Below are 15,869 nucleotides of genomic sequence, written 5' to 3' on the forward strand. Positions count from 1 at the left end.
TAGTTCAGGATTGAAGTTAGTAATTTCAGGAGACTAATCATATCACAGAAGATTATTTATCAACCCAGATCTTCTTTATGATAATCAAAATGCATCTGTTAAATTCTTGCCATGCTGTGGAAACATAAAAACAAAAGTGTCCAGTGGACGCAATTGGCTCTTTTTCACTCCTGATTTTATCTTGCTTCTCTGTGACATTGGCTGCTATAGAACAACCTTTTTTGGAGGTGGGGGAATCGCTTCTCTTATGATTCATGACCCTCTGCTTGCCTTTTCCTCTTGTCTTTAATTCATTTATCCTACACATATTTCTTCAGTGGCTTTCATCTGCCAGTCACAATATCAGGTACTGGACAGAGAGTAGTTATACAGACATAGTCACTTACCTCATGGAGTTATAATCTATTAGTGAGATAAATGCTAATGATTCCTTAAATAAATATAAAACACTTTGGATAAGTACAGGATGCTGTCAGTGTGAAACGAGTAGTCAGACCAGGCTTTCCTGAGGAAGGGGGTATGCTGGCTCAAACTGAAGGGACCGGTAGGAGGTGGCCAGGTGAAGAGGATGTTGCAAGCAGAGGGAATAGCATGTGCCAGGCCCTGGAATCCATGTAAGGTCGGCATGTACACGGAATCGTCTATGACAGTCGCTTGAAAGACCAGATCATGACATGCCTTTGTAGGTCCTATTAAGAATTTTAGATTTCTTTTTTTTACTCAAGGTCAAAGGCATGGTGTGGCAATACTATTTAAGTTGCTTTTTCTGGATCTCATTTATTTTTTACTTCTCATTTAAACACTGAGTGTTCCATAGAATTCTGTGCATAGACCTTTCCTCATGCTACATACTCTGGATGAACGTCTCTACTCCCATGGCTTCAGCTGTCACCTAGAAACTGCTGATTTTCAAATCTTCTAGACCCATATACCCATTTCCCCCATGGACACACGTCTCCATCAGGATGGCCGTAACTACCTCAAGATGGGGAATGATATTTCTGTCAATTACGTTTCTGTGAAAACAAAATTTATAATTATATTCTTAAGCTGGGAATAAACTTCACTGGAATTTTATTTTTAGGTTAAAGCACATGAAATTACTGATAGTCAATTATCTTTGGTTTAAAATAATACCTTATTTTTGAGGAAAGTGTACTTTTAAGGGTTCTGTAGAGTGTTCTCATTCATGTTCCTTATTTTTTATTATTTTATTTTATTTTTCTCTCTAGTTTGGTGCCTTGCCAGCTGACGTTACCTCTTTATCCCTGTCACAAGAAAATGGAAGCTGCCCCCCAGCGCTTCCTCCTCCGGCTCCAGCACCCTCTACTGGAAGCCTGCCGCCCCCGCCCCCTCCCCCTCCCCCTCCCCCACTCCTGCCCCCGCTGCCCTTTGGGGGTGCTGTGCCCCCACCGCCTCCCCTAGGGCTTCTCGGCGGACAGAACTCCCCTCCGCCACCCACCCTGCCATTCGGGTTAAAACCAAAGAAAGAATTTAAACCTGAAACCAACATGAGAAGACTGAACTGGTTAAAGGTAAAACAGAAATAAGTGGGAGAAAGCATACTGTTAACCTAGGTTAAAATTTAATTTTGTTTTTATTTGTATATAATTTCCAATGGGACCCCTAATCAAAGTGACGTTAAATAAATAGGCTTTTTTTTGGTTGTTTTTTAAGCATTGAGGTAAAGCCCTTTGCTGTCGACTAAGGTTTTCTGGTTTATGAACTTCGGTGGGAGTCGATGTTGTTACAGTGGGATTTTATTTGTAATTAAATTGATAATTCATCATTATTATGATTGAACCCTGTATTTCTGAAGTGTTTCACAAAAGTACATAGAAGTTAATGATCTTAGGAACGTCTTTATGTTGGTAACTATTGGGAAAGGTATTTCTGGTTGTCAGAAGCTGGTATTTAGTTAGGACACAGGAATAATGAATCCTGCAGAAACATGGTTTTCTGATCCCATAGTATTATATCCTGCCCTCGAAGATTCGTAGTGCGCACAAGCATCATTAAAGACTCTGGAGAAGCATAACTGAGAAGAAACAAACTTCATTCCATTCAGCTTCAATCCCCAACATTTTCCCTAATAACAGCTTAACCTCCTGCTGAGCTCATATTTCACTGAACACAGTTTGGAGAACAATCTTACAGAGATTACTTCATAAACATTGGCTGGCAGCTATGGGACGCTGGGTCTGAATGTAGTGATTGGGCTGGGACAGATGAAACACCCAGCTACTTATGAGTCAGTCTTCTCTCTGATTGCAGATCAGACCTCATGAAATGACTGAAAACTGTTTCTGGATAAAAGCAAATGAAAATAAGTATGAAAATGTGGATTTGCTTTGTAAACTTGAGAATACATTTTGCTGCCAACAAAAAGGTGAGTTTAACATCTTGGTTACTTGCTAATTTGAATAACATGGCCACTTTTTATATATTAACCACTAGAAAGCATTTTTTAAGAGTCCTATACATATTTTTACTTTTTTAATGGGTAAATACATGATCTAATAAAATGAAATGTTTAAAAAGTGAAAACTTTGTTATTTAGAGTATCAAATAAACAACTTTTAAAATGCAAATGATTAATACAAAACTTAAATTTTCTCTGTAGTACCTTTTGAAGATGTTCTAAATTAGATTTTCATAAAGGAGGCTATTTTCAGAGAGAATTTTGGCTCAAGAATTCCTTTTTTGTCAATGAATAATAGTAAAACGAAAAAAAGTCAACCTTTTTCTAGTCAGAATTTTACCACTATTTAATATTACAGTAACTGTCACATAGTTTAATTGAGTCATGTGGGATAGAAATCAATTTGTAGAGTATCTTGAAAGTTAGCTTGAAACAGGAGGTGTATTAGGTTTTATGATTTTTTTCATTAAAAATAATGGAATTTATTTTTCAAATTGTTTTGTGATAGCTTTTATGTGTTCAGTGTGATTTGTTTTTATAAAGAAACAATTATGTTTAAATATTATTCTTGTCTGAAAATGGAATTTATTTTATCCAATTTCATGCTGTTAATTTTAAGTATCATGGAACATTTGAATGCTATGTCTTAGATCAGGGATTACCTTTTAATTTCTGAAAAAGAACCCTTTTACCACAGGTTTATGCCACTTAACATTCCTGGCTTCACTGAGAACAGAGAGAGCTGAAGGGGAGTGATTATACTGGACAGGTGTGGTTAGGTCTGCAGATGGGAAGGCTTGGTGTAGAGAGAGAAGAATTCTTAAAATGCCTTCTGTGTACTAGGCACCATGCTAGAGGCTTTATATACCTGATTTAACTTGATTGTTACAGCAACCAAGAGATATTGGCAGATTAAAAAAAATCATTTGTATTCCTTTGACATGCTTTTTAAAACTATAATTATAAATTAGAAACTGAAAAATAATTGTAGGTTAGAAACACTAAAAGGTTATTGCAAATAAAGGTTGCTTTCTAGAAGTGGTGGTAAATGTAGTGCCTTTACCACAATTCTGAGTGCCGTTGGTCTTTTTTGTTTCGTTTTGTTTTACTGGAAAGTTTTTTGTTTTTGTTTTTTTTAATTACCGTTGACATTCACTATTATAGAGCATCGCTGATCTTGACCAAAATAGTAAAAAGGATATATTTTGATCTTTGAAAACGGGATTTTTCTTTTTCTTTCTTTTTTTTTTTTTTTTAGCAAGCTTACCCTAGGAAAACTTGTGAAGCAAGCAGATCTTAATTTTACTTTTTGATTATGCAGAATCAAAATTTTTTTTGAATAAGATTAGTGTACTCTTCAGGCAATCAAGAAAAATATATGGCAGTTAAAATGTATATTTACATGTAAAACACTTCAGAATTTCAGATTTCACAATCTGGAATTGATTAGTTTTCCCTTTGCTTTCCTAGTAGGTGGAAATGGAGGTACCTAGCAGCTATTTAAGTAATACTGCCATCCAGTTACTCTCTTTTTTCCCCCCCTGCTTTACTCTGATTACTTTCTTAATTAATGAGGCTCAAAAGGGAAACTTGTTAGCATGTCTTTAATTTAGCTGTAGTGTTAGCCCTAAATGAAATAATTGGACCTTTAAAAAATTCTTAAGTCATCTAACTTTAGCCTTGAGATTCAAGGTTACAAAATACCCATGTATTTGCTCAGTCTAATACTAGTTATAAAGGTTAAGATGTGGAAATGAGCATTTTCTGAGTGCTCCGTACTTGGCGTGCCCCTCCGACTTTGCATGTGCCGTCTCCTCTGCCCTGACTCTCTTTCATTTGACTTAGAGGCTGGCAGAGGCCTATGACTTCTATTTTCTCATCTCAGATGCTACTCTCTCTCTCTCTCTCCTGTGACAGTGGATGATATTTCCATGGTGAACAGAAAAGACGAGGAAGCCCAGGGTTGTAACCCTGGGCACTGCTAAGATTTCACGATGCCAACAGGAGACAAGCTGTGACAGTGACTGTTTTTTGGTTTGGATTTTAAAGAATAATTTGTAGAAAGTATTATTTAAAGAGCCTCAATTGTGTGTGTGTGTTTTGACATGAGTAGTAGTTAATGATTTTATTGGAAAAGGCTCCTTTCAGAAAAGCAGGATTTTGTATAGATATTTTCTAGGAAAGATCAGAAAGGAAGACAGGAGGAAGGAGTCTGGAAAGCTTAGACGAGGCTAAGGGCTGGTGGATGGATGGATGGCTGTTTGCCGTCTCTGTGTTCATGGCCTGGCTGCTGAGGCATCGGGTCCAAATTGGGACATTGACCTCTTCCCCGTGTCTGCAAAGCTTGCTTTGTGTGAATCAATTTTATAATTTCTGCAGAATTCAAGATTAAAGCTACTCACATATTTCTTGTTCAGTGTAACGTGAAAATATAGTTGCTCCCTATCCCTTAGCGAGTGGTGGGGAGTGGAGGTGTTGGCCGCTGGTTGATTTCCACCATTGGTTTGCTTCACAACTTGGCAGGAAGGACAAAGGACTCAGATTACCGAAGAAGAGTGGGTTTTTAGAGAAAAACACATACATATATACACACACACATATGTGTGTGTGTGTGTGTGTGTGTGTGTGTGTATATATATATATATATTTTTTTTTTTCCCAGTTGCTCTTTTGACTAAGAACCAGGGCATTTGTGACAACATGGATGGACCTTGCGGGCATTATGATAAATGAAATAATATGACCTCTCATATTGTGGAATCTAAAAAATACAAACAAAAAAACTCATGGATACAGATTGGTGGTTTCCAGAGGCCAGGGGTGGTAGGAGGGTAGAAATTAATTTTAAAAAAGAAGAAGAACCAGGGTTATTTTTTTGATCACAAAGGTGGATGTTCCTTCTCAGGCATTTAAAATATTAGATGCCAATCCCAGTGCTTCCTAAGTATTTGAAATAAGTAGAAAGTAAAAAGGAGCTGAATCCAGTCATTTAAAGTGAACCTTGAAATTTTCGGTCACATATTCTTTATTTTTCGTTACAAAGTGTAGCTTTTCTTTTTCATACAGAAGGCACTGCTGTAGGTTTCTGAGACTTTTAGGTTAAGGTGATTGAGTGTTAGAGGTCTCATACCCCGAGAGTTAGAAATGGAAGAGGGATGACCGATACCTACAGATCACCTGTGGTGTGCCAGTCCCCGAGCTGGCCCATCTTCGCGTTACTCTGTTTAATCTTTACCGCATCTTTGCTGATCTTTTCCTCCTGCAAAGCAGACTGACTCGCCACAATACCACCCCGCCCATAGATACTCTTGGTAAGAACTTGGACATCTCCTCTTAACTCATTTTGCCCTTCATTGTGTCTCTTCATTTTTCAGTTTGATTTTACTTATTTCATTTTTTAAACTAACCTCCCTGTGACATTTATAACATTGCTTCAACGGGAGAGTGCCTCGTGTCATATCTTAAGGAGTACAGGAACCTCTCTCTAAGCTTTCTCCCGGGATAGCAACATGTTTTTCCTGATTTAATTCAATCTTTTTTTTTTTTTTTTAATACCTTGCTATTTAAGTATCTCACTTTGATTTCCTTGCATCCCTCAGTTCTACATTTTTGAGATACATCTTAGCTTTCCGTATTTTAAATTCTTCTGCAAATAACAGGCATTTTTCCTCATCGTCTTTTTCTCATTTTTCTTCTCTGTCATTCCTCCCACTCTCTCTTTCCGATACTTGGCTAACACTATGCAAGTCAACAGATGTATGTCGAGTATACATTGTATGTCAGGCCTTGTTTTTGACACTGGGGACGCTAATGAGAAGAGCAGACTTGTGCTTGGTTCTCATGTTGCTTTTACAGTTTCAGTGAAACTCAGTTGAGTTTTTAGTCGAAACATAAGAATGATGAGTGGAACAATAAATGCCGTTTTGATTTTTTGAAAAGAACGACATATTTTATGGCCTTCAGCTTCTGTTAAGAATTAACAAGATCATAAAAGAACATTGTAATATCTCTTTGAAATTTAATCATAATATTCATATACCGAACATTTGGTATCATCAAAACAATGCTAATGACCTGTGTATTTTTTACCAGATTGGAAGCATCTGTTGGTTAATTTTTACAGGCTGTTGGAAAATGGATTAAAGTATACTAACAGGTTATTGGTGTTGGATTTATCAACTAAAATTAATATTAATTACTTTCATTATTCACAAACTGTTAACTTAATAGGGATTAAAGGGCTTTCTGAAAGTATATGAATAGGCTAATTCAGTTAGACTGATTTATTATGAAAATGTGATTCCACAATTGTTAGCTTTCTGAAGTAATCACATTTTATAACAGGTGCATCATATTTGCCTGATAGAGCCAATAAACTGGTTTATAAATATTTCTCAATTGAAGTTATGGCATATGGAAACAGTTAATGGATTACACACTTAGAAACAAATCAGGCTTAGGTTTCTGACATCATAGTCCAGTGGACCAACTATTGGGGTAGAGAGTGATTGAACTATGGATTATCTCAGGGACTTGCCCCTGTGTTCAGGATGTTGCTTTGTATAAGAAACACTAATTCTCTGTATGAACAAAAATGTATAAAAAATACTAAAATACTTCACAGGCTGACATTCAGGTGAACAATATAATTTATAACAGAGATAGGTTTCTTGGGAATGCATGTTAATAAGGAGGTGATGCCAAAATGAATGCAACGTGTCTTAAACATCTTACAGGTTTCTGAAAAGAACATTTGACAAACGCTAATTTAGGAAGATTGGAGAGAAAGTGGAGAATTAAATATTTCTCTAGGGATTTACCTTTTGGTTCTGCGTGTGGCTAAATCTCAAGAGAACTAAAGACTTAAGGAAATCATGACGTAGGTTGGGAATGTCTTGTTTTTCACCATTAGAAAATATTTCATCATTACCAATTATACTGTACCCTGTCTTGGGTTGCTGAAAGAACAGCAATTTTTTCTGAAAGCTTTTAGAGAAAGGCTATAGAAGGTGAGTTTATTTAGCCTGGACACAGGCGACTTTCAGGTCTGCAAAATGCTTCAGTTACCTGCTTAGTTACACAGCGTATCTTCAGCATGGTATAGTAAAATTGTAAAGGTCCCTGTAAGTAGGCATATTTCTTGAATATTGTACAGATGCTATAAGTAGAAAGGGGAGAGGCTTGGACTTGTGTGCATTAGGTAGGGGGAGGGTGTGTGCGCCCATAAACATACCTTTTTTTCCTTTCTCTTCCTTCACTGGAGAGAGGGATGGTGGTATTAGGGCACTGGCTTCAACTGGAGTCACTTGACAAGTGGGGGATGCGATATCCCTTTCGTGTTACTAGTTCACCTTGGTTATTTTAATTCTGGTAGCAGTTTTTGGTGGTGCACCTGTAAGCTATCATCTGTTAACAAAATTGTAAAGTCATTACATTCCATGTTATATACTTTTTTCTCTCAGGATTTCTGGCTCTATCTGGCAAATATCATGCACCTGTATCTCCTGTCTTAGTGTCTCTTTACCCAGGACATTCCCTGTTGTCTTCCGGGGTATACAATTCTCCATTTCAGGGAGCTGTTCTTTGCCATGTGTTCATTACGTTCTGTCACTCAGGACTCCCATTCATAATTAGTGCAGGGCATTATTCACCTGAACATATAAATGAATGCACTGTTTTCATCTTAAAAAAATAATTGCCAATCTAGCTCTTCACATCCCCTCTTCTCTCCCTCTCCTCCACTCCTTCCTGCTTCCCCCCGACCCATATATGACTTACTGGCTTGGAAGAGGTAGAATCACCTGGTTATGTTGTAACCATCCTGGAGTGGGGTCATGGCAGGGGCGTCATTAGGAGATGTACAGGGCCTTCGAGCTGGATTATATGCTATAGGAATTTCATATTAAATTATGTAAATTCTTTTGTAGCAGAAAAATTTCTGTGTGAAAATGACTTTATTATATGTTTTATGGCCTTGAACTTCATCAGTTAGATTTCGAAGTAATTATCTATTCATGTGTTTAGGTGAACTGGGTGTTTATTGTCCCTCCACATGAAATCATTTGGGGATCTTATGCCCTCTAACGTATTCTGTGCATTTAACACAAGCTCTCATATATTTCGTGGCATCTAAGAAGAACACCAGGTTAGAGACCTTTGGTTATCACAGCTCTAACTTGTCTAACTGCACGTTTAAAAGAATGGATATTTCAAAGTCTGACACGCTCTACTCCAGGAGTTCTTAACTTGATGTCTGTGAACTTGGATAAGGGAAAGAAAAACAACAGGGCATCATCACTTTCAGTAACCTCTAACTGAAAGTTAGCTATTCTTCAGTTGTAAATACAGGCAATAAACACAGCAGTACTTATGCCATTTCTACCCGTAAAGTTCATATATTACTTTTATATCACATTATTTCAGATACGTATATCAAAATATCATTGAAATTCATCACTACTTCAAAATTGCAATAGTTATTAGACCTGCAGCTAGATCTTGATATTTAATACATTAATAAAGAAGCATGTTTCGTTAGTTGGGTCCTCCAGGAAGCGGGTACTGAGATGTCAGAGTGCAGGAGGTTTTTTTTAGGGAGCAGGGGCTGGGTAATCATGTGAAAGGTAGGGGAAGCAGGACAGAACAGGAAGAATCTGAGGTCACGACGAAAATCTGACAAGTTCTCAGCCATGGCAGGTGGGAAGCAAGGAGCTCTGGAGCAGACAGAGGGTGCCTGTTAGGAGTCCCCAGATGGGCCCTGCGTAGCTCAGTCATTGGCTGGGGCTGCCAGGAGGGTCGTGGCCTGGGCTCACCAGCCCAGGAGGGACCCGAGGGTGCTAATAGCTTAGTTTGTCAGCTAAGTGCACTACTTGCAGCTGAGTGGAAGGTTCATTCTGAAGGGAGAGCTGAGCAGTGCATCTCCATGGCTGCCATGAGCGTTGGTACTGGTTCACGAACTGGCATGCAGTGCATTTTGGTAGCCGTGTTGGAGTATCATCGCTTCCTTTGAAATCCTATGTATTTTATGCATTTAAAAATTATTCCGAGAAGGAGTCTACTTCTCTGACTGCTGATGGGGTCCATGGCTAAAAAGGTTACGAACCCAGCTACAGCCTTTCTGATTCGTGCAGTGGTGGGAGTGGGGCCTCTGCCCAGCCTCAACTGCTGCTTATTCATATGTTTTTTTGTTTGTTTGTTTGTTTTGTTTCGTTTTTTAGTTCAAGGGTCCAATACATTATTTGTAATGAGATCTTTCATCCAACTTCGAAAAAATTCAATGGTGGTTTCAACATCAGGCCATCCATTTTGTTTTAAATCCACCGTAACAGAGTACATTTCCTAATAAAAGCATATATCAAATCTGGAAAAAATATGAAACTGCTTAATTAGACAGTAATAAAACAACAGTATTAATAAAGTTTGCCTTCTTTTTTAGCAGTTATATTTACTTCACGTATATCACTTTATTGCTCCCCAAGGCAAATACTGTGTACGTTTTATGTTTAAGAAGTTCCACTCTTCAAGCGAAGTTGGGCTAAAAGGAGCCGCCGCTCTGAACAGAATACAGATGTGACTCTGAAGCTATTGCTCCTTCTGCTATGCCACACTGCTTCCCTGATTAAAAGAAATCCTATTATGTTTTATTTAAAGTGTGCTCTTCTTTGATTTAAAATAATTTTCCTCTCATCTCCTGCCACCTTACCACTGCCCCACAGCGGTTCACCCTCATCCCAGCGATTATATTAAAGACTTTAAAAACTTGCCATTTTTTATTAGGACCACCTTTCATCATGTGGTACCTCTGTTCACTTCTGTAAGTATTTGAGCTGTAAATACTAACACCATGCTGTGGCGTGTACAGGAGAAGTGAGGGACCACAGAGTCCACCCTACAAGTAGGTGACCCCAGCTTTTACAGCTGTAGTTTTCTCCTCTATAAAAAGGGGGGAGATAATACCCATCTCATGAGGTTATTGTGAGGATTACATAATGAATATTTTTAAAGCCTCTTTTGCAGTGTCCAGCTCATTGTAGTTGCTTAGGAAATATTAGCTGAACTTAAATTTCGAGAATTCAGGCTGGTTTCTACTGGGAAGGTTTTGTATATCACCTCTGAATCTTCCAGAATTGTCACAAGTTAAATGATCTCCCTCCAGTTTTAGCCCCGCTTCAAATGAAGACTTCTAAACCATGAAACTGCTGTTAGCTGACCCATTAATAGTCACTCACGAAATCCTTCTGTAATACTGGTCTGTACCATTAACTTTAGAAAATAATAGAAATTATTCTGCATATCTTTTTTCACATTTGTGTATGTCTTAACTGTCAAATGCTTTATTAAGTTCCTGTGGAGAGGGATCTGTTGAATCAGGAATAAATGGAAAGACTTGTTTTGGGTTTTATTCCATGACATTCATGATATTTTTCTTTCTGTTTCTAAGTCATTAATGGAGCTGGTGCTCAACAAGTTTTGTGATTTTATGAAATTTAAACGCTGAACATTTTAATTTTTCTTAGTGCGATTCAGTTTTAGAGCGTTAAGCTGGTGACTTGAGAGTGATCGTGAAAAGCTCATTCAGTTCTTTATAAACTCTTACTGGTTCTTGTTAATAATTCATCATTATTTTTAACAGTTACACTTTCAAAGAATAGTGAGGATGGTAAGGATGGTTTAATATATTCATGGGACTGAGATGCATCAAGGTACAGGAAACCTTTAGTTTATACATGAGTGCCAAGTAGAGTTTATGGCCTAAATTCTCCCCAGGTTTTGCAGGAAGGTTGATAACTTAATTTTCTTAGTTTCATAGCATGCTAGCATATGGTTCAGAGGAGTAATAGTTTTATAGCCATAGGTTACTTATTTTATTTTTTTTCCTTCTAGCTTCATGGTGTAAGCTAAAGAAATTATTTCGGTGAATCTCATGCGATTGTTGAAATTCTACGATTTTTTAAATTAAGAACTTCATATGATATAGCCTAATTCTTGTTTTCTAAATTGGTGACAAATTAAAGAAATACATAAAGAAATGTCTTTAGTTTATGGCTTAATTGAAATTGAGTATTGGTATTTCTACTTGTCTAATAGCTTGTCATGTAATGGATAAGGGGGCAAAACTCGTGAAGTGGAAAGTATTTATCTCAGAATGATTTATGGCCCCCAAATCTAAGATTGGCAGAGCTTGGCATTTTACATGCTGCATTAGTGTATGTGAATCAATCTTTTCTGGCGAAGCTGTGAGGAAATTTGCCTGCAGGAAACAGTACCCAGTTTAAAGGTGATTTAAATGAGAAATTTGGTAGTGGTGGTCCCAGAGTTGGTAAACTCAACATCCCAGTGATGTCAGGACTCTAGGCAGCTTCTTATCCATTTTCTTAGCTTTCTCTCCAGTTTCAGCCTAGTTTAGCTAACGAAGATGGAAGTTGCTGTTTTGCTCACAAGTGGAGCTTTGAGGTAGTTTCCTGTTGCTGCTCTATCAAATTATTGCAGATTCAGCTGCTTAAACAACACAAATTTATTGTCTTAGAGTTCTGTGGGTTAGAAGTCTGACATGGGTCTCACTGGGCTAAAATCAAGGTGTCAGCAGGGCTCCATTCTGGAGGTTCTAGGATAGAGTTTGTGTCTTGCTTTTCCAGCTTGCTTTGGAATAATTTGTTAGAGCTGCAATAGAGAACTAATACATTCCTCAGCTTGTGACCCCCCTTCCTCTAACCTTCAACCTTCCTCTAACCTTCAAAGTCAGCAGCGGCGAGGTGAGTCCTGTAGTCCATCTCTTTCTCTGTGATGTTCTTGATCACAACTTTCTCAGACTTTGACCTAAGCCAGGAAGGATTCTTTTAAAGATTCATGTGATTAAATTGGACCACCTGGGTAATCCAGGATAATCTCCCAGTCTTAGAGTCTTTAACCTTAACCACCCCTGCAAAGTTCCTTTTTCCATGTAAGATGACCATAGACAGATGAAGACTTAGACATCTTTGGCAGAGGAAAACGAAGGGCTAGGACAACTGGATGCCATAAAACGGCAACTTTTCACCAGGTACTTGGCCCTGTTAATTTAGCTCATTAAAATTATGTCAGTTTCCTTTAGCCCTGCATTTCCTGTACAGGAATGCCATTTTAGGGTCCTGGGGCATTTGGATTTAACTTTTTAGATCATTTATTCTGTTCATTGTTTATTGAGCTTTAGATCTTTACTAATTACATTAACATATTTTTTGTTACCACAGTTAAGTACCTTTCTGGAGTTTTAGGAAAAATTCTTATATCTTTCGAAGTGCCAGGAAGGATTTATTTCCCCTTCTTCATTCAAATATGCTATATTTAATAATGTGCAACAGATATCTACTGTATGTTTTTCAGTGTGTAATACTATTTCATTTTTTTCTGGGAAATTATTAAAGTCTCATCATATGTTTTTAACACATTTTTTTTTTCAAACCATAAATACCCTCCAAAAACCTAGGATAAAGAACCACTGGCACTTAAAAACCAATTGGTTCTTGACTTTAACTTGTTATTGTGTATTTTAAGAAAGAGAGACTGGTTCTAATTTAGGAAAAGAAATGTATCGTCATATACATTATTAACTTTGGGGAGATAACTGTTTTCTATATTACCTGTTGAAAAATTTAATAGTTTCCTTACCTTAAAGTTTACTTATATTTTAAAATAGAGATTGCTACTCTTGCTTTATGTTTTTTCACAACATATTTTTATCTGAATATTTATTTTTATGCGATAGACTTTGGCAAGAAGGACCTTTTTCTGGCCCAAATAGTACTCAAATCTAATAAGCATCTACAAATGGATATGAATATATAATTTCATTCCAACCTGGAAAATATGTTATGATAATTGCATATCTTACTGGATAATTTAAAATATAATATATAAAAACTTTATTTTAATTGGAAAAATTTCATCACCGAGGGAAATCACATTTATCAAAAGATCTAATGCAACCACACTTCACACAAAATAAGCAATTTAATTCAATTGTTAGCTCTTAGTTATTTGACAGTCGACTCTTTTGTCATCATATTGCCTTAGACTCTTTCTTCCTGAAGCAGGGTTCTTCTTCCTTCTTTAATCTTCTTTTCTTTTTCAATTAGAGAACCAATTATTTTTCAGAGTTTCATAGGTCACAGTGGAACAGTTTGGTTCTCTGCTCCCGTAGCATAAGATTCAACCCACAAGAGCCAAAATAGCCAATGGGGTAATTGTTTTTAAATGAGGGACATTCGTCTTTAGAGCTTTTATGTTTCCCTGTATTAGAATTATCCCTTTTCTTTATTTTACTTCATTTAAAATCTTATCTATCTGTATAAGAGTGGATATGAACTTTTTAAATTGACCAATCATTTGTATTTCCATTATGTAATTTAGAAGATTAGCAATGTTTTCAATACCAGTAGCACGGAAAACAGCAGTTTGTATCAGCTCCAGTGTGGTCACAAGACTTTTGTAGAGTTTACTATGTGTAATATATATGTACGTATATGTATATATACACACACGTATAGAGGAAAGAATATTGTTGCATAAACCAGATAATCCAAAATTGACAAATTATTGGATTGCTGTTTTATTTTTTACCATCTTTTTTACTCAGCAGGATTGTTGAGTACAAAGAAGGTAACATGATCATCCCATGCCCACTTTTGTATCTCCAAGGTGTACTTGACCCAAAAAGCTATTTTCGTGAATGTGTTCTTGATGAATAAACATAACCTACAACCTCAGTAAACCAAAATTTCCCATTATTCTTAATTATATTAGGGTTGTCAAAAGGCCAGAACAGCTGTTGGGGGCGGGGGAGAAGAAATGGGAGAAAGGAGCTGACTTACACAGTAAAGGGAGAGAGATGAGTGTGCCCACTCAGCCTCGGTAACTGTACCTCGTTCTTACATTTCAAGCGTTAGGCCTTTGCCCCTCTTGAATGTGAAGAGGCTGAGGCTCAGGGTAATCAAAAATCTGACCTTCAGTCTGCATCCTGAGGAAGTCAGGAACTCACTCTTGCTGACTTCGTTCCTCGTGTCGTTTGCCCTCTCTCCTGTCGGGACACAGGAAGGAAGGGAGGCGGGAGAGCATGTCGGGGCATCAGGGGAAGTCTGTATGCGTTGATGTAGAAACGGCCTTGCTATCAGCTGCCCTGACTACCTGTGTAGCACAATGATATCTTCTTTATTTTGATCTTTTAAACCAGCCTTAAACCAGAAAGTCCCCAACCTTTCTGGCATCGGGGACCGGTGCTCCTAAGAGAATCTAATTCTTGATGGTCTGAGGAGCGGAGGCGCTGATGCTGGTGCCGGTGAGCGGCTGCAAATATAGATGAAGCTTCGCTCCCTCGCCTGGCGCTCACCTCGAGCGGCCTGGCTCCTAACAGGCCACGGACCAGTACCGGGCCAGGGGTTGGAGACCCCTGCTCTAAACTTTAGAAGCTATGGTAGCCATTTCATTCATTACATACTTTCTTTAAATCTTTTTTTTTTTTTTTTCTTAAATAGCTTTCATATTGTTTTCGTATATATTTCTTTTTTATGACAGTAATGCAAGCTGCTTCAGATTCATCATCCCTACTCATATCACATTTATCATATCCCACGTGTGCACACATTCTAAAGCATTCAAAAGAAAAAGGACTGCTCTGTCTGGTATTCGTACCCTTCCTCAGTCAGGCCCAACTTGTATTTCTAGCTGTATTCTCGCTGTTTTTCTGCTCTGGACAAACTACCCCAGTAACTTCGGTTGACTTTTTCACTAAATTTGGCTGTGCATTTTCTTGCCTCTCCCTGTGTCTTCATCACTTACTCGGAATGTTTTAATTTGTAGTCCCTCCACAGTCTTTATCTCCTGGGAAAATTCCCCATGGGAGCTGCGGCCGACTTACTGAGAACACATCTTTCACCAGGCGAGGCACTGGAGAACCTGCCTGGGGTCCGCCCCGGCCACCGCAGCCCAGTCTCTGCCGTCACGTGGTCGAGGCCTTTCTGTCTGTGCTGGAGAATGACGGTGCCTTTGGAAACCCTGCTCTTCCCTCCTCCTCTGCTATCTAACTTCATCTCCCACTTTCCCCTCAGTTCTTTGACTTCACCCACACTGGGCAGCTTCCATGACATCCCAGGTAGCCCAGATACAGGCCTGTCTTGGTCTCTTCTCTGCCTGGAACATTCACATTGCAGATGTCAGCTTGATTAAGTCCCTTACCTCCACCAAGTCATGACTCAAATGTCGCCGCCTCAGTGAGGCCTCTGTACTTACCTCCCAATTTAATACTGCCACATTTTCTGAGCTTCCCACCCCCATCCCAATTCTTCCTGCCTTGTTGTTATGTTTTTATATTTATCACCTAACATATCGTTTATTCCTTGTTTACGAGGTATATGTTTCTTTTTCTCTGCCTCCATTGGAATTTGAGCTCTTTTAGGAAGCAGATCTTTCATTT

General features: G+C 38.1%; 1 protein-coding gene across 1 annotated transcript in view; it reads left to right on the top strand.

The window, feature by feature from the left end:
• Window positions 1-15,869, top strand: part of DIAPH3 (diaphanous related formin 3) — a 445,967-nt gene that overhangs the window by 174,429 nt on the left and 255,669 nt on the right. The window contains exons 15-16 of the mRNA XM_011381028.2: window positions 1,233-1,535; window positions 2,275-2,389. Coding sequence (XP_011379330.1) covers window positions 1,233-1,535; window positions 2,275-2,389 — 418 coding nt within the window. The remainder of the gene's footprint in view (window positions 1-1,232; window positions 1,536-2,274; window positions 2,390-15,869) is intronic.

This window comes from Pteropus vampyrus, unplaced genomic scaffold (assembly GCF_000151845.1).
Source record: "Pteropus vampyrus isolate Shadow unplaced genomic scaffold, Pvam_2.0 Scaffold13, whole genome shotgun sequence".
In the NCBI taxonomy this organism is placed as follows: domain Eukaryota; kingdom Metazoa; phylum Chordata; class Mammalia; order Chiroptera; family Pteropodidae; genus Pteropus; species Pteropus vampyrus.